The 17,045-nt window shown below is 30.7% G+C and overlaps 3 protein-coding genes across 4 annotated transcripts in view; all 3 read right to left on the bottom strand.

Annotated features, from left to right (window-relative positions):
• Positions 1-6,260: 6,260 nt before the first annotated feature.
• Positions 6,261-9,564, bottom strand: LOC100816733 (acid sugar phosphatase). Of its 2 annotated transcripts, none has more exons than XM_003518831.5 (7): positions 9,406-9,564; positions 9,232-9,301; positions 8,917-9,076; positions 8,280-8,361; positions 7,462-7,678; positions 7,174-7,238; positions 6,261-6,662 (listed from the first exon to the last, which is right to left on the bottom strand). In XM_003518831.5, exons 1-7 carry the CDS (start codon positions 9,502-9,504, stop codon positions 6,408-6,410), a joined length of 948 nt encoding a protein of 315 aa, XP_003518879.1. In that variant the 5' UTR covers positions 9,505-9,564; the 3' UTR covers positions 6,261-6,407. The 2 variants fall into 2 exon arrangements, with proteins under 2 accessions (XP_003518879.1, XP_040862731.1); XM_041006797.1 differs by having other exon boundaries at positions 8,917-9,073; positions 9,406-9,456.
• Positions 9,565-11,712: 2,148 nt separating this feature from the next.
• LOC100816211 (myosin-5) lies at positions 11,713-12,799 on the bottom strand. The gene is made up of 2 exons (XM_003518830.5): positions 12,389-12,799; positions 11,713-12,076 (listed from the first exon to the last, which is right to left on the bottom strand). Exons 1-2 carry the CDS (start codon positions 12,607-12,609, stop codon positions 11,815-11,817), a joined length of 483 nt encoding a protein of 160 aa, XP_003518878.1. The 5' UTR covers positions 12,610-12,799; the 3' UTR covers positions 11,713-11,814.
• A 279-nt stretch (positions 12,800-13,078) lies between these two features.
• Positions 13,079-17,045, bottom strand: part of LOC100814999 (probable phosphoinositide phosphatase SAC9) — a 14,894-nt gene continuing 10,927 nt past the window's right edge. Inside the window, exons 10-13 of the mRNA XM_003520134.5 lie at positions 16,529-16,726; positions 15,978-16,436; positions 15,646-15,873; positions 13,079-13,520 (exon numbers count right to left, since the gene is read on the bottom strand). Of these exons, the coding sequence (XP_003520182.2) occupies positions 13,239-13,520; positions 15,646-15,873; positions 15,978-16,436; positions 16,529-16,726 (1,167 nt within the window). The 3' untranslated portion in view covers positions 13,079-13,238. The remainder of the gene's footprint in view (positions 13,521-15,645; positions 15,874-15,977; positions 16,437-16,528; positions 16,727-17,045) is intronic.

Genomic DNA, 17,045 nt, shown 5'->3' with positions numbered 1-17,045 from the left:
GCTTTTTAATTAAATTAAGGCTATGCTTGGTTTTTTTTTTTCCTTGTATTAAAAGCTTAAGTGAATTGGATTTCAGAAATTTATTATGATCAGGGCAGATTTCACTGTCTTACGATTCAATAAGCATGTATTTATATATTATCTATCAATGTCATTTTGAGATATGAATTTATTTGTTATCAACTTTTGTTTGATTCTAAAGAAAGAAATAAGTTATTAAAGACGAAAATGAAGAGGATAGGCTCTAGGCATTAAATTTAATTTTTTTCCCAAAAATTTGACTTTTAGGCGAAAAAAGTTGATTTTTTAGACCGAAAAATCATTTTTCTTTGCTTTTTAGACAAAAAAAATCAATTTTTTAGGCAAAAAAATGATTTTTTTAGGTAAAAAAAATTGAGTTTGAGTTTGTACAAAACGATGAAACTTGCATGGACCCACACAATTAATTTTAGTGACATATTTGATTATTCCCAAAAATGTATTTATATATGAAAATGTTTGACTAAAACTTTAATTATGCAGGAGTGAGATTTGGATTGCTTTTGCAAATTTAAGGTGTGTTTGGTTTGTATTTTCATTTTTTGTTTTCATTTTCTGTTTTCATTTTCTGAAAACTGTGTTCATTTTCAAAAGATTTGAATTCTGAAAACATGTTTGATTTGATTTTTTGTTTTTTGTTTTCATGAAATAAAAATACTAAAAATTTATGATATATTGACTTATTGTCTTTTTGTATTTTTAAATTTGCTTAAAACTACATTCATTGTCACCGCAATTTCATTTTAACCAAAATGAGGTTTCTGTCCTCAACTGAAAATACTGAAAACGAAAATTTATTGTTTTTATTTTCTAGTTGTTTCCTGTTTTCATTTTCACTGAAAATATTTTCAGAAATCAAACCAAACACATTTTCATCACCGTTTTCTGTTTTCAGTGAAAATGAAAACAGAAAACAACCAAACCAAACACCCCCTTAATTTGCATACTTAAGTTTTACCCAAATTTAAGTTTGTAAGTTTTAACTTAAACATAAACTAAGCGTGCGTTTGGATTACAATTTAAAAAGATGAAATGTAATTGAAATTAACTTTGTAAATTGAAGTTTAATTAAAAGTAGGTTTAATGTAAGTTGATTTTTTGAGCTTCTACATCCAACATAAAAGAAAGAGAGGAATAGCTTTGGAGTAAACTTCAATTTTGATGAAAGATACATTCAATTTAATTGAAAAAATAATTTGTGAATCACATGTGTGACTTAGGTTTTTTTTAACAACCCTCTCATGTCCAGCACTTTATGGGTTTGGTGCATAAAAAACAATAATAAATGACCCCCTTTTTTTATTAATCTTAATTATGATATCATTTTAAGATTTTAGAATTTAAATTTAGGTATAATTTAACTTTATATAAATTAATTCAAAAAATGAAAATTATCCCTCATTTATATATTTTAATTGAATTTTATTTTTAACTGAACTTAGATTTTTCTCAAGAATATCCAAAGCATATATTAGTTTCATCCTTGATTTTTATCGAGGTGGGGTGATGGTGATATTTTGCGTTGTGTATCCTGTTATTGAAGATGCATTTTGATAAAACTTTTATGCTGAAATACTTTTACAACATCACTTTATCTTAAAAAATATATATTCATACCTAAAGTAAAATGTATTTTATGATTTGACGTGAATATTTATGCAAAACACTTAGATACAATACTAAAGGTACTATGGCTGATTTTCTCTAATTAAATTTGAAGTTTCACCCTAATAATATATGATGATATTTAATGCATTCTTTTATTTGCATATTACTAAGATGAAATTTTAAATTTGTTTGAGAATAGCACCAATAATCTATGATACTGTATCTAAGTTTTGTCCAATATTTATATAATATACTTGGATAAACTTTTGTGGTAAAATACTTTTACAAAATCACTTCATTTTTTTTAAAATACTGTGTAAAGTAAAATGTATTTTACGTTTATTTATATAAAAAAATGTATTTTACGTTTTGACGTAAATATTGAAGCACTTTTTTTTTCAGATAAAAAGTGTTTTAAAATTGATTGAACACAAAAGGGCACTTTTTCAACCAAATTACACTAAAGGACATGAACGTAGTGTTGACATTGTTCCCCTGAGGCCTATCCTGATAAGTTGGAAACTTGGATATTTTTTCCCACAAACGTCTGTCTTTTGAATTGTAAAATATATTGAAATAAATTTTATCTCTCGTGGTAACTTTTTTATACACACAATTAGAATCTGAATCTTAATTACTATATTTTTTAAAAAAATAATAATAATGTATTAATTATATGATTTTTTTTCGCAGTTGAGAAAATTTATTTTAAAAAAAATTAATATTCAACATTTATAACAAGAAGAAAATTTCCAGGTGACTAAGGCACGTGCCTGCACGTTAAAACATTGGCATGGAAATTGAATATTTATTTGTTTCTTACTCAATTTTCAAGCAAGATGTGGCATCATGAAAGTGTATCAAGTGGAAAAATAATTGTTTGAATTTAGAGGAATTAATAAATTATCAAGATTAGTCTCCTTTTTGAAGTATTTTAGATTATGTTTTATTTACTATTTTAGAATAATATGTTGCTGTTTGTTTGATTTATTTATTTGTTTTTACTTACATTATAAGGACCTTATTGCTAGTTTATTTTAGTGCACCGTCGGTGACCTAATATAGGCTAGCTTTGCGACACTCTCGTAGGGCATGAGCTAACGGAATATTTTAATATTTAGAATGCTTTTAGAAATTTTTATGTGAAGATTATTTATTGTGTGTCTTATTTTTCTTTTTACCACTTTAAGTAATGCTATTTTCTTTTGTTATGAAAAAAAAATACTTACTGCATTCCTTTCGTTATAAATTATAAATTAATAATATATGCATAAATCCACGTAAACACGTGAATGACAACTTATAAATTTTTATTTCTATTTCAAATTCATAAGAAAGGGTCACGCATTCATCATTCATAAATTTTTTAAATTGTTCCTTGCAAAATTGCAATTGAAGAGAAGAAGGAAGAATCAAGTATATATATATGTAATTGCATCCCCTGTTCGAGTAATATTTTCAATATGATATTTTTTTACTGGAAACATAGATTATTCAATATAATAAATATAATGACATAGGATATATGTAATTACTTAGGCAGTTAAACTATATGGAGTATTTTTTTTATATTTATTTATATTGAATAAATTCAGAATCAGTGAAGCACGTGCATCGCACTAACATTTTTCGCTAAACCCTATTTGGTTCCTTTACAATCATGTTGTCTGAGAGTGCCACCTTTATGAAAAGCAACAAGTTGTGGTTTTCGAAAATATCAATGAAATGGTTTTTTTTTTTCCTCCTATCATTTGTTTTCTAACTAAACCAAACAATCCATTAGCAATATATATATATATTTTTTTATAAAAAGCCAACCCAAACCCTTAAGTCTTAATCTATTGCACCTCGTTATTATTTAAGAAGGAAAAATGTGCTGACCCCTTATAACATCCGGTATATTCCCTTAATTTTAGTCCCTAAAATTTTTAATATAAGATGTTTTAGAAATTTAAATAAAATCTTTAAAAAAATATTATTTATTTGATTTTTTTTTAGTTTTAAAAACTAAAATGATGGTGAGATTGAATGCGGCTATCTTTTACATTCTCTGCCATGTTCTAAGTCATAAATTTAGAGACTCATTTACTCTAAATAAAAACAGTAATGCAATACTTCAATTATTTATCCAATTGGAGCAATTAATTTTCCATATTTTTCTTTTAATTGGTTTTAATTGCAGGTGAGAGACACATGACATCGATTTATTTATTTATTGATAAAGCATACAATAAATTCAGTTTAACACTATAAGAAAATCAGTTTAACACACTCCAAAAAAACAGTTTAACACTTTTCTTCATAACTATTGATGAACCAGTGGCTACAACATATTTTTCCCTTTTCTTTCTAAGTACACCCTCCTTTCATTTAAAAAAAAAAAAATCAAATTACTTAATTTTTCCTTTTCAAATCTCTTTCTCTCCCTCACACTCTCTCTATCTCTCTCATAGCAACAACACATACTCCCTCTTTTCATTGAACTCCTTCCTCCCTTCAATCTAATGTTCTTGTCTCCTTTTATACCTCTCTTGCTCCAGTGTTCCTTTTTTTCCTCCTCCAAATTCCAATGCAGTACCTTTAAGTTCCCTCTACTTTTCTTCCTTATTTTATTTTAACTTAAATATATTTTTAGTCTTTTAAATTTAGATAATTAATTTTTAATCCTTCAAAAAAATTATTTTTATTAATCCCTCAAATTTTCAAAGAAGTATTTTTAGTCTCTCTTTGTTCTTTAATACTTTATGGTGATTTTTAATTATGAAAATTTATTTTTTTAATTCATTTAAAAAATAATTTTTGCAAATTTTAAACTGTCAAAATATTTTACTTATATGATTTGGTGGACGTTTTTTACATATTCCACCAATTTTAAAGAAAAAAATAAAAACATAAATGGAGAATTGTTATGACTTTTTATATATCCTTATAGTTTTAAATTATCACAAATTACTTTAAATAAATTAAATTAAAAAAACATTTACGAGAGTATAAAATTATCACAAATTATGACATCATTAATATCTCTATATATATATATATCTTAAATTTGTCTAAATTTGTTGCAGCAGAGTCCCTCTTAAAGTGGTCCAGCTAAAAGAATCGGTATCTATTATATACTTTCTCCGCTTCAATGCTTCACTATTGAATAATTTTCCCTTTATATAAGATTTTTTAATGGTCTCAGTGTTTTGCTTGAAATTTTCTGGATTTTTTTTTAGTAGTACAAAAAGTACTTTTCAAAACACAAAACATTGTTTGGAAAGTATTTTTCGAAACTCAATTTATTTTTAACATTTCAAAAAATATTTTCTAGAACACAAAAGCAAAATAGTTTTCGGAATATTAACAATAAAATTGTGTTTTTGTTGGAATGTTAAAAACATAATACTGTTTCAAAAAGTGCATCCCAGACTAATAGTTATGTATCAACATTATGGATATATTTAAATCAATTGTTTGACGTTTTATTTCTTCTTCAAGGAGGACTTGGCCACAAACCAAACAAGATAATCAAACTAGAAATCCTTAAAGAGAGAACACACAAATAAAGTCCTTCTTTAATAAGGTGTGTAACATTTAATCGGAGGAGTCTTTGAATCTTGAAACATTAATTCCAATGTTCTTGGAGTGGGAAAAAATCACTACCCACTCTACAATTTTATTTCTTTCATGATAGCATCAGGGTGAAAAGTTATCTCGCAACTTTATCGACAGGATATCAATAGATTCAGTGCATTTTTTTTATCTTGAAATAAATAATTATTTTTATTAATTTTTAGAGTTTTTTAAATTAATTCTCTCACAAAAATCCTAACTATTGGAGTACAGTGACTTTTCAAGACAATGGATCCTTTTTTTTTTAGATGTTGACATAATTGATCTTAGTAAAATATAATAATTTTGGTAAAATGGATTTTATAAAATTAATTTATTTTTGGATATGATATTTTAAAAATGAATTGAAAAAAAAATAATTTTGTTTGATCAGAAAGGGAAAATTGCTACCAAAATCAATTTTATCCAATGGAAAAATTAAAAGAAAAAAATTATGATTTTTAAACACAATTCTTCTATAGGGAAAAGAGTAGTTAATTCTCCTAACTTTAACTTCTTTGAAACAAACACCATAAATTTTAGTTCTATATATATTTTTTCGTTTACTTTATTTATCTTTAGTTCTATAATTTTCAGATCAATTAGGATAAAATTAAAATTAAGGGTATCTATTTATAAAATAGATAAAGTTTTAGGAGTGTTGAGTACTCCTTTCCCTTAATTTTAAAATAAAAGGCTTTGTTTATATAAATGAAACTCATACATTCAGTATATATTTGGATTAGCATTTTCAGAATTAATTTTTGAATGAAGTTAATCTTGGTTTAAATTAATTTTAAAATAAAGTTATTTATGTTTAGATGTTTTTATTATAAAAATAAGTAAAAAAAAATTGCTTGAAGTTGTTTCAAATCAAAATTAATTTTAGACTTAAAATATTCTGAGACCAAACATTTATTAAAATCACATTAACTGAATTACCAAAAAATAAATCACATTAACTGGTACTTCAATGATTCAATAAACTGCAAAATAAAGAATAAACCTTTCAAATATAAAGTAAAACTTCACTATGCATTCTTACCTGTTTTAATTTCCAAAGTATCAACACTGTCTATAATTCGTATCAATGGCCAATAAATCATACGAAAGCAAGAGTTACAATTATAACTGTTGTGGTTCAGATTCCTTGAGATGAAGATCTACCATGTGAATGCAGGCAACACATAGGAAGGATAAGCTTCATATTTGGTTGCAAGTGATTGCACAGAAGATGAATCTGCAACTTCTCCAAAACCATGGAGTCCAAGTTCAGCAGCGTGAATCCCGCCAGTGATAAAAACGGATTTGATTCCAGCAGCATTAGCACCCTTAATATCATGGTGGAATGAATCACCCACAGCAATACACTCAGAAACATCTGTCCCAGCCATGGCAATGGCTGACTTGTAGATTATCTGACAAATCTCAATTGTTACAAATACAGTCAAGAACATGGAATATGGATGGATATGCCAATGCAACAACAGAGCTCACCAAATTTTTTAATACAAGCATAATGTGAAAAATTTATAGCTGCGGATTTGAATTATGTTGAATTTGATATTTATGAGGTAATTAGCTTAGATAATTTAAAACTGTGAATTTACTTTTGCATGTTAAGAACTTAAGATTGCATACACAATGTGCACACTAGTACTAACAAGATACAGATAACTAGAAAATCCTTGAGGGATTAGCCATGCTGCTCAATAATTTTGAAAGGTGACACTTGAATTGTGTTTACTTTAGTAAATTGACAGTTTTAGGTTAGACTTGAACTGTGGATCAGACGATGAAGTCAGTCATGGAATAAATTGACAAGTTGATAAGTGCAATACAGTCTAGGTACTAAAAGCTTAGATTACTCATAGAAGAAAACAACTATTAAGATGGAATTAATAATTCACACAGAAACAGTTCCATCACCTCATCAGGTTTGCCCATCCATTTTACTTCACCCCCAAGCTTTTCATATTTAGCTGCCAGTGTACCTAGTAAGTTAATACACAGCAAAATATTGGTATAAGGTGAAACTAGAAAGAAGGAAAAGAAGGAACGTAATCAACAAACATGTGACATGATACTAATAGAAATGCCATCTAAAGAAAACTTGTCCAGTATCTTTAGATGAAAAAGTAATACTTTTAGTTACCATTTACGCATTAACTTTTAGATTTGCTTAAAAGGAGAAAGGAGAAGATAATGCAAATTCACCAGGCATCACACGCAAGTCTCTTGCTTCAACAGTTACATAATCTGGATTGGCTACTACCATAGGAATTCCTTTAGCAGCACAAAGCTCCAATATCTTCTCCATGTCTTCAAGTTTCATTGAACGTGCAGTGCCATCGGCATTCCCCAAGGCTTCAGTACCATGAGCCAAAACAAATTCAGCTTCTTCAACATTCGCCACAACTCGCAAGTCTAAGCCCTAGATGAAGTTATTCATATGCTGTAAGATTTTGAAGCCCTTGATGTATATTATTCTCTGCAATCACCTTTACATTATATAACTCAATTATTTTATATCCATATATCTTTGCCATATTACTGCTAATTGAAAACCATTTGACTTTGATTTGGACAAAAATGAAAAAGACCTCACCGATCTCATGTTTAGGGAAAATAAAAAACATGTCAATTCTTTCAATTCCTTCAATCAGTCAAGAAGAAAGGAACCCTTTAAAAGCAGACTAAATGATACTACTATAAACCAGATCACTCCTTAAATTTACAAGAAAGCAATTACTGAAAGAATCATGCCACGTTATATTGCATAAAGCAATATTATTTAGGAAATAGTAATTAGATAAGACTCAATGAGTTGAGTTTCTCCGGTAAGTTAAAATCAACTTAATGCAATTTAACTTTTATAGAAGCTTTCTCATCCAACTTATGGGAAAAGCTCAACTCAGTTTATCTTCTTAATTTCTTCTCCTACAAAAGCTAATGAAGAAGTTTATCCTAACAGAAACAAAGTGAATATGGTTGAATATCAGAATTCAAGCTAGAATCATTGCTGCTCTACCCACCTCAAGAGATATTGCTCCCCGGCCATTCCAGGTGAAATGAATGCAAGATCTTCCCAATGTTGCAAACCAAGGATCATCTCTCCTGTTTAAGAACACAACAATTTATACATGAGGATGGAATTGATAATTGAACATGGAAAGCATATGCACATGTTGCACAAGTAAACAATTCCTCATAAGCAAAAAGTACCAAATGCAACAGAAAATTTGTAATATGATTGCAATTAAACGTAGCAAGGAAACATGAATTATGCAGTGAAGAATAGAATTAAAGTTATTGGAAGAAACTCAAAGGAAGGTAGGATCGTTCAATCAAAGTCATGTAACAATCACTATTGCTCCCACGAAAAGGAAACAAGAGAGAGATAAAAAAATGTTTTTTAGTCCTCGTACTTTCAATAAAATTTGGTATTAGTCTCAATATTTCATCTTTGCTCATTTTGGTCCCTAAACTTCAGAAGAAGAAAAAAACAATGGTTTTCGTCCCTGATCAAGGACGCGATTTTCACCATAATGAGAGACGAAAACCACTATTACTACCAAATTGATCAAAGTTAAAATTCAGCCAACTAAAACTAAGTTTCACCAAAAGTACAAGAGTGAAAGTGAAAACATATTTTTACTTCAAAAAAATAACCTTTGCAAGTACTGGTGAGTTAGTTCTCCACTAGTGATGGCTCCGAGAAAAAGAGAGGCATCAAATCCAAGACCCTTCACTTTTTCAATAGTCACTGATGAACGTCTCGAGGAGTTGCTTATGATCACCATTTTAGCACCCGTCTTAGCTATATTTTCTACTAAGAAAAGTTGAAAAAAATTAAAACAAAAGTAACATCAGTATCATAGTGGATACATAAGACATAACATAGGATGGTGTCTGTAACAAGAGAACCAAAAATTTAAAAATTTAATAATAAAAAAAAGGTTAAGTGTAGAAAGATAAAATACTTACAGGTTGAAATGGCACCGGGGTAAGGTTCTTTTCCGTCGTGGAGGACTCCGAACTGGTCCAACAACCATCCCTGCATAGTGTTTGTGACATTATTATTATTATATGATAATGTTATTTATGTTGTGTGGGTATGAAGTGTTGAAATCCTATGAGGGGGGGAAAGAAAAGAGGGACCTTGAAACGACGCGTTTCGGCGAGTTGTCGGAGACCGTTCAAGTTCTGAAACTGAAACGGACGAATCTGAGGGGGCGGAACAGAGCATTTGGGATTCATTTTTCTGTGTTTCGCTCTCAACAAACCTCTGTGATAGAAATTTTATTAGGATGGTTAATCTAACCAATCAGTTTGTATTTAATAGAATATATTATTAAAACATATGATGCTTAAGGGGGGAGAAAAATATTCTCCCTTTTTTGGATTGAATTAGATCGCTCAGATTAGGTTAACAATATTGGTAGAATATCTTATCATATATTCTGTCACTCTACTCAGATTAAATTAGACTATGTGATTAAGAATTTAAGATGTAGTACCAGTCAAATTTGATCATCTCTACTAGAGGTCAAATTTATCCTTTCATACTTGAAACAAATTGAGGAGGGGATGAAGATTAATAATGATGACTTTAACATAACAAAAACAATACTAATTTTTGTTTCATTCTTTTTCTTTGCTTTTAGGCTAACGCCTAACTCCATCTTATATATACCTTGTTTTTGTTTGTGTTTTCTAACATATCTCACTTTATTATGTTTTGAGTTTTTGATATATATTAAAAGTTTTATTTTTAATTACCGGTATATATTAGAAGAATAATTAAGGTAGTATCACACTATCACTTAAGTGAAGGTAGAAATTCAAAATAAATATTTTAATTTATCAAGAATTTAAAACAATGTTTTTTTATCAAGGACTCAAAACAAAAATTAGGTATACATAAAGGATTTGACCATGATTTTATTTTAGGCAAATGCTAATGAATAACTATTATATTTGGTAAAAACTAGTTTATAAGCACAAGATAATCTAACTTAATTGATTGAGTAAAGTGTCTGAGTATCGTAAGGTTGAAATTCTCACCCATAACAAAAAAGTTAATAGATAAGCTAGTTGAAAGCTTATAAGATAAAATATGATTTTTATTCTTATAAATATGGAAATGTTTAAGATTTGTTCGTGTAAAATTTTTAGTATATTTTGCGTCCTTATAAAATAAAAATTTGTTATTTTTTGGTCCAAAAGTAGGATCGAATAAATTCAAACCCACGATGATGGTTTTTTTACATCTATTATGCGTATAACTCATGTAAAAAAGAAATACATGTAGATTTGGATATCCAAACTTTGATCTTGGGTTTAAAAATTACACATTTTAATTTTACAATACCAAAAATATACTAAATTTTTTGCAGGGACAAATTTCGGACATTTCTATATTTACAACAACGAAAAATATATTTTAACAATCTTATAAGCTAGGAGCTATAAAGATATAAGCTTATAAAGTAATTAATTTAATTGAAAGTGTTTAATAAGATTAATGGATAAACTAGTTGACGAATATCAAAATGACATAAGATAACATAATTAATATTTCTAATATTTAAATTTATTTTTAATAATTTATGATCTTAAAAGTGGGACAATAATTTTGTATTATAAAAGAATAATAAACTAATATTGTTTTAAAATCAATTTTTTAATAAACTAATATTGTTTTAAATCAAAATTTTCCTTTTTTTAACAAAGTAGAATTAAAAGAAATAAAATTATATTTTTTTAAAATCCAATTTTTAATATTTAATTTTTTATTAATAATATTATTTAAAAAAAAAAGATAAAAATATTTTTTCTTTATAAATTTATTTTTTTTTACCAATTTTTGTTTAATGACCAAATATTTTAAATAAAGGTAAAAAAATGTATGAATTCATTAAAATAAATAGTTTAATACTAAACAAAATAATAGAAAAAAAGTTGAATTCCAACTTTCATGATAACTAAGAAAATAAATATGACATGTAGTATTTTGCAACCATGTTAAAATAAGTAAAAAGGTTTTAAAAATTGAATAAAAGGATAAAAAAAATTCAAATAAATTAGTGAGAATTATGGAAAATATCGTGTATACCATCTCGGGTTATTTTGGTGAGGAAAATATAAATTAGTAACAAATTTTGTATGAATAAAATGTTTTCAGAGACAGAGTTTGAACTTATATAATGACTAGTTTTATCTTTCCGTTGCCTTCAAACGTCTAAAAAGAAGTCGTGCGGATGACTTGGTTCAATTGTAATCGATACTTATATGATCTCTAGCAAAATCTGCGATGTGATGTGATGAAAAAACAAGGAACTGTTCCCCACCCAAACCCAGGTATTTTCTTGATTTTTTTGTTTCTTAATTTGATAAATGAGTAACTTAGAATGGTAAATGAAACCATATACCTTTGTAAACGAGGCCATTTCACTCCAAAAAAACTGTCAAGCTAAACGGTCTTATTCAATTGAACAGTGATAGTAATACAACAAGAATATCAACCAATTGTAAGTGATTACAATAGAAAGGTTAAACATGTGGAAACTATTCTGATGCAGGAGGAGGAGGAGGTGGTGGTTGCTGTTTATTAACGGACTTCCCTCTCTCTCTTAGCCTGGCCACTTCTTCTTTCATGGCTTCTTTTCTCCTCTTGCTAGCCAATACTTTAGCCTGAACACCACTCACATTCGGGTCCTTTTTCTCCGTCGGTGGTGGAGGCGGTGGACGCCTTGCCGCGCCACTTGCACTTTGCTCATCACTCAAACTCAACCCCAACATTGCCGCACCACTCAACCCCATCAATGTCCTGCATACAACAAGATTGCAATGTCAATACACCATCCATCATGTCATGTCATTACATAGCTTATTCAGTTTCTTCAATTCAATTTTGATGTAGTATAACAATAATGATAACAATCAAGGTTTTAATTTTAAATAGCGTTCCACATCCACAACCGTAATTGCAGCCTTATCAGTTGGATTTTTCCACAATTAATAATATAAAGGTTTTCTGACTCACCCAATGCAACCGCGACGGCAATTTAAAACCATGATGACAATGTAATAAAAGTTTATTAATTTCAAGAACTTCTAAATTATTATAAAGAAGAGATACCTGCGACGAAGAGAGTGGTTGTCAAGGGGAGGAGGGACTTGATCAAGATCAGAAGAGATGGAAGAGGTGTGAGATCGTTGAGATTGGTGGCCAACGCAGCACACTCTTGGAGTTGGAAAGTAACCATTTTTCCAAGAATGGAGGGGGCTCTTGCTCTTTCGGGCTCTCGGGGAGAGAGCTGTTGCAGCAGTGGCAGGAGTTGGTGTCAGCAAATGAGCCATTGGTTCCTATTCTGAAATGAAAAACAAAAACAGAAGCAACCAGGAATAGGCTATGTTTGTTGATTAGAAACAAAAAAGTTCGAGTTTTGGTGGGTTATCTCATGACACGAAATATAGGAAAGTACTGGTAACGTTAGCCTGGACAGGAACAAGGAGTGGATATTGTTTTGAATAAGAAAAGTGTGTGATCTGACTGTGGAAATTCATTGGCTCATTCCAGATAAGGTTCCATCGCTTTGCCTACGGTGGACCCTCCCCTCAGTAGGCTTTTTTGCTTTGTATCTATTGTTACACGTTTTTTTGTATTGAAACGAAGCATATGCTTTTATGGTGCCAAACCATTATTTAAAAAAGCTCATTAAAGATCAACAACCATATCCATTTTCCCGCAAGAGGACCATGAAGATGAAGAATTGAAAAGGGTACATAAATAATATTGAAGATGACGAATCAAAAATGAAATCCACCCTTTTGGCAAACTAAATAACATTAGTAATGTTGTTCCTAATAGAATAATCCTATAAATACTATCACATCAATGAATGAACTTTACATACCATAATACAACATAAATGTGAAAAAGTTTACACAATCAATCAATATAATACCCAATGTACTGAGACGTGTAATTAAACTGCTCCCAGGCTAGCCCATTTCCCAAGGTCATATGGATCAGCATAGTAATACACCTTAATTCTATTAGACAAAGATAGCCCTGCTGCCAGAGGAGAAATTCTAGTGCCAGAATCATCTTGTTCTGATGGGTCATCCGTAAAAGCTGCAACATCTCCAAGTAGTTTGAAGCAAATTCTGCGAGTTTGTATCTGGCTAGAGAAATCAAAGTACATCGGTGTTCCAGCCCTGGCCTCTGGTAATCGGTACTGACCAATGGTGACCATGCTATGGTTTTCCTGAAATCAATCAAAGACAGTAGTCAGGTTTTAGCCCATAGAAGATGAATAAAAAGGAATAATTCAGATTGCTTGTGTGTGTGTGTAGGTGTTACACATGTAATAAAAAAAACATTCATATGATTTTATTTAACAGCTTAAGTTTACAGAATAGTTGGTTCATAACACGAAAGAATTTTAGCACATTTCTATTGGCAATTGCAAGAATTTTATTTAAAGCCTTTAGTGAGCGAGAGGTTTAGAAATAAATTCTAATCGCCCCTTTCTAATAAAAAATAAAAATGGAATTTTAGCACAAAGTAGTTGGACCATGAACCCATGCATTATCTATGCCTCAAGCCGCAAAGCCCAAAGGCTCATGCACAAAGGGGTTTGTTAGACATGTAATATAAAATCATTTATATTTCTTCACCTAACAGCCTAAGATTTTGGAATTGTTGGTTTATGACAATAAATATTAGGGGCTAGAATTTAGAAAATATTTTAAAACTTAAGAATTTGAACCTTTTAGCCTTACAAAACAAAATTTTCTATGAAGTGTAACTAGGAACTAAAATACAACAATGAATGAACGATTTTTCTACTAGTTTAAATAATCAAGTACACAATGCCCTGCTAGGCAAATGGAAGTGCAATCTTTTAAACCATCAACGGGAACTTTGGACTAAAGTAGTGGAGTCTAAATATGGAGGATGGAGGGGATTGGAGGAAGTAGATAGGGCAGCCAGCCAATCGATATGGTGGAGGGACTTAAAAAGGGCTGTACGTCAATCATATCAGGGTAGGAGTATACAAGATGGATTTAGATGGAAGGTTGGTGTTGGTGATAGAATCAAATTTTGGGAGGATAGGTGGATAAGTCAGGAGGTATCATTAGCAGAAAAGTATCCTAGGCTTTACCTCATCTCATCGCAGCAACATCAGACTATTCAACAGATGGGAGAACACAAAGATCATGGGTGGGAGTGGCACTTTACATGGAGGAGAACACTGTTTGACAGTGAAATAGACTCGGCTGTCAGTTTCCTTGGAGAGGTTGAAGGAAAGACCATACAGCAACAGGGAGAAGATTATTGGGAATGGATTGGACACCCATCAGGTAATTATTCTACTCATACTGCATATCAGCTGTTATGGGAGGGGGGAGTAGCTGGAAGTAAGGAGGAAGTCTTTGAGGAATTATGGAAATTGAAGATCCCTAGTAAAATAGCTATATTTGCGTGGAGATTATTTAAAGATAGATTGCCAACAAAGAAGAATTTGCAAAGGAGACAAGTGCAGATCACGGATGCATCATGCCCTTTTTGTGGATGTATGGATGAGGAGGTTTCCCATTTATTTTTTCATTGCATAAAGATTCAACCTGTTTGGTGGGAGACTATATCCTGGATGAACATCAGCAGTGTGCTTCCATCAAACCCTAGACATCATTTTCTCCAGCATTCATTTGTGCAAGTGGAAGGTATAAGAGTCAAGAGATGGCAAAGTTGGTGGATGGCTGTAGTTTGGTCTATATGGAAGATGCGGAACAAAATTATTTTCTCCAATGAATCTTTCAATGGTAACAAGCTATTCGACAATGCAGTATTTTTAGCTTGGACCTGGCTCACAAACTTGGACAAAGATTTCAAGCTTCCCTTTAACCAATGGTCAAGTCACATCCGAGAGGGATTTTTGTATTAGCATACAATAGCTCTGAGTAGGATTTGTAGCAGATATCAGATACTTTCATATGTAGCCATACTATGGTTTCTACTCAAACTACATTAGTTTTATTTTGGAACCATGAGTATGGACCTAATCTATGTATTTAGTGCCTCTGGTACTTCTTTTCTATCAATATATTATTATTTTTGCTGATTAAAAAAAAATGCTACTCCGGGTATATAAAAGAATCAAATATGGCAGTGCTTTGTGAATTAAACCTTGATGCCTTTTATCTTATTTTAAAATTCATTTCACATATTATGGCGCAGGTGCCAAACAACCATGGCAAGAAACAAAATTAGGCGCACAAAATCAGAGCTCTTGCAAAACATAGCAATTCATCGAAGGAGAACCTCCATGGATATACCTAGGCAAGAGAAAAGTAACAGAAGAAGTATGATAATGTTCCAGTAAATACCTGGAGAACAGATACTTGAATATACAATACAGCTGGAGTGATGTATTTGTCATCCACAAGGGATGGAAAATTTTTGCTATGTGCATCCGAAAAAGGTGAATGGGTAACCCGAGGCTTGATTGCACTAAAGGCATCAAGACGAAATCCGGCAAGCAAGGGAGAAGCAGGAGACAGATACTGCTCCAGGACAAGATCATTGCCCATCAATCTTTCAGCCTCAATTGGAACCTAAAGAAAATAAGAGGCTAATCAATGTTTTTTGAGATGGAGATAACTTCAAAAACAAAAATGGTTATCACAAAAGGATTAGGCAAAAATAACATTGATTTTACCTTGAATCTATTAAGCTGTGGAGCTCTTTCCAACCACCCTGTCATGGCCATCTGGTCAGAGCTTTGTTGTGGCTTAAGATCAACTTCCTTCCTAATGGGGCTTCCAACCACTAAAATCCTCTTGGCATGAAGACAGGGTTCGCTCTCTGCAGATCCTCCAAATGAGGCCCGTCGAGTTTCTTGTGCAAAAGGGTTCTCATCCAGAGACAACAGATTAAAGTCATTTCCAATATTTATAGAACTTGAACCAGGTCGCTGAAGGCGTAAACTTATCCAAATTATGCGGCACCGAACAGAATTCTTGAAGGGAAACTTCACATGTCTAGGCACTTTATGCTCTGTTCCTGACTTTTCAGGTCCATTTAATTCTGAGGAAGCTTTAATCATAGATTGCAGATCCCATTTTCCCATTAATGATCTTTCTTCCTTGTGTATTTTGTTACTTGCCCAAATTTGCACCTGTGCCAACATAATCCTAGAGTTAAATTCTAAATTCAATGAACAATAAAAAGAAAAATAAAGTACAAAGCAAATGACAAATAGATACTTACAATAGGAGCATCAGCCATAGAGTAGCCACATGGGCTGACAATCAATATAACCCCACTAACATCAGAAATATTGCCAAGGACAATTCCAAATTCAACAGAGGAGGCAATAGATGGTGCTTTCCAATATGATAGCCGCAAACCAGAATTTAATGGAGCAATCAATGACAAAAATGGAGCAGAATCTGTTGCTGTTTCAACCTGCATTTGCATGGTTAATGGTTATAACATATATAGGTTGCAAAAATGGGACTAGACCTGCATTTGGAAGACCAAAGCCCCCCCCCCCCCACCCCCCCCATATATATATAAATATCTTTTTCTATTTATACATATATATACCCATATATATATATATATATATGTATCTATATATATGTATATATATATATATGATAATCCAAAGCCCTAACTGATTATATATAAATATATATATATGTATATATATATATATATATATATATATATATATATATATATATGTACCGGGATTTGCCAGTCCTTTAAGTACTATATGTAT

This window comes from Glycine max, chromosome 2, assembly GCF_000004515.6.
Source record: "Glycine max cultivar Williams 82 chromosome 2, Glycine_max_v4.0, whole genome shotgun sequence".
NCBI lineage: Eukaryota > Viridiplantae > Streptophyta > Magnoliopsida > Fabales > Fabaceae > Glycine > Glycine max.
This window is presented reverse-complemented; position numbering and strand designations above follow the sequence as displayed.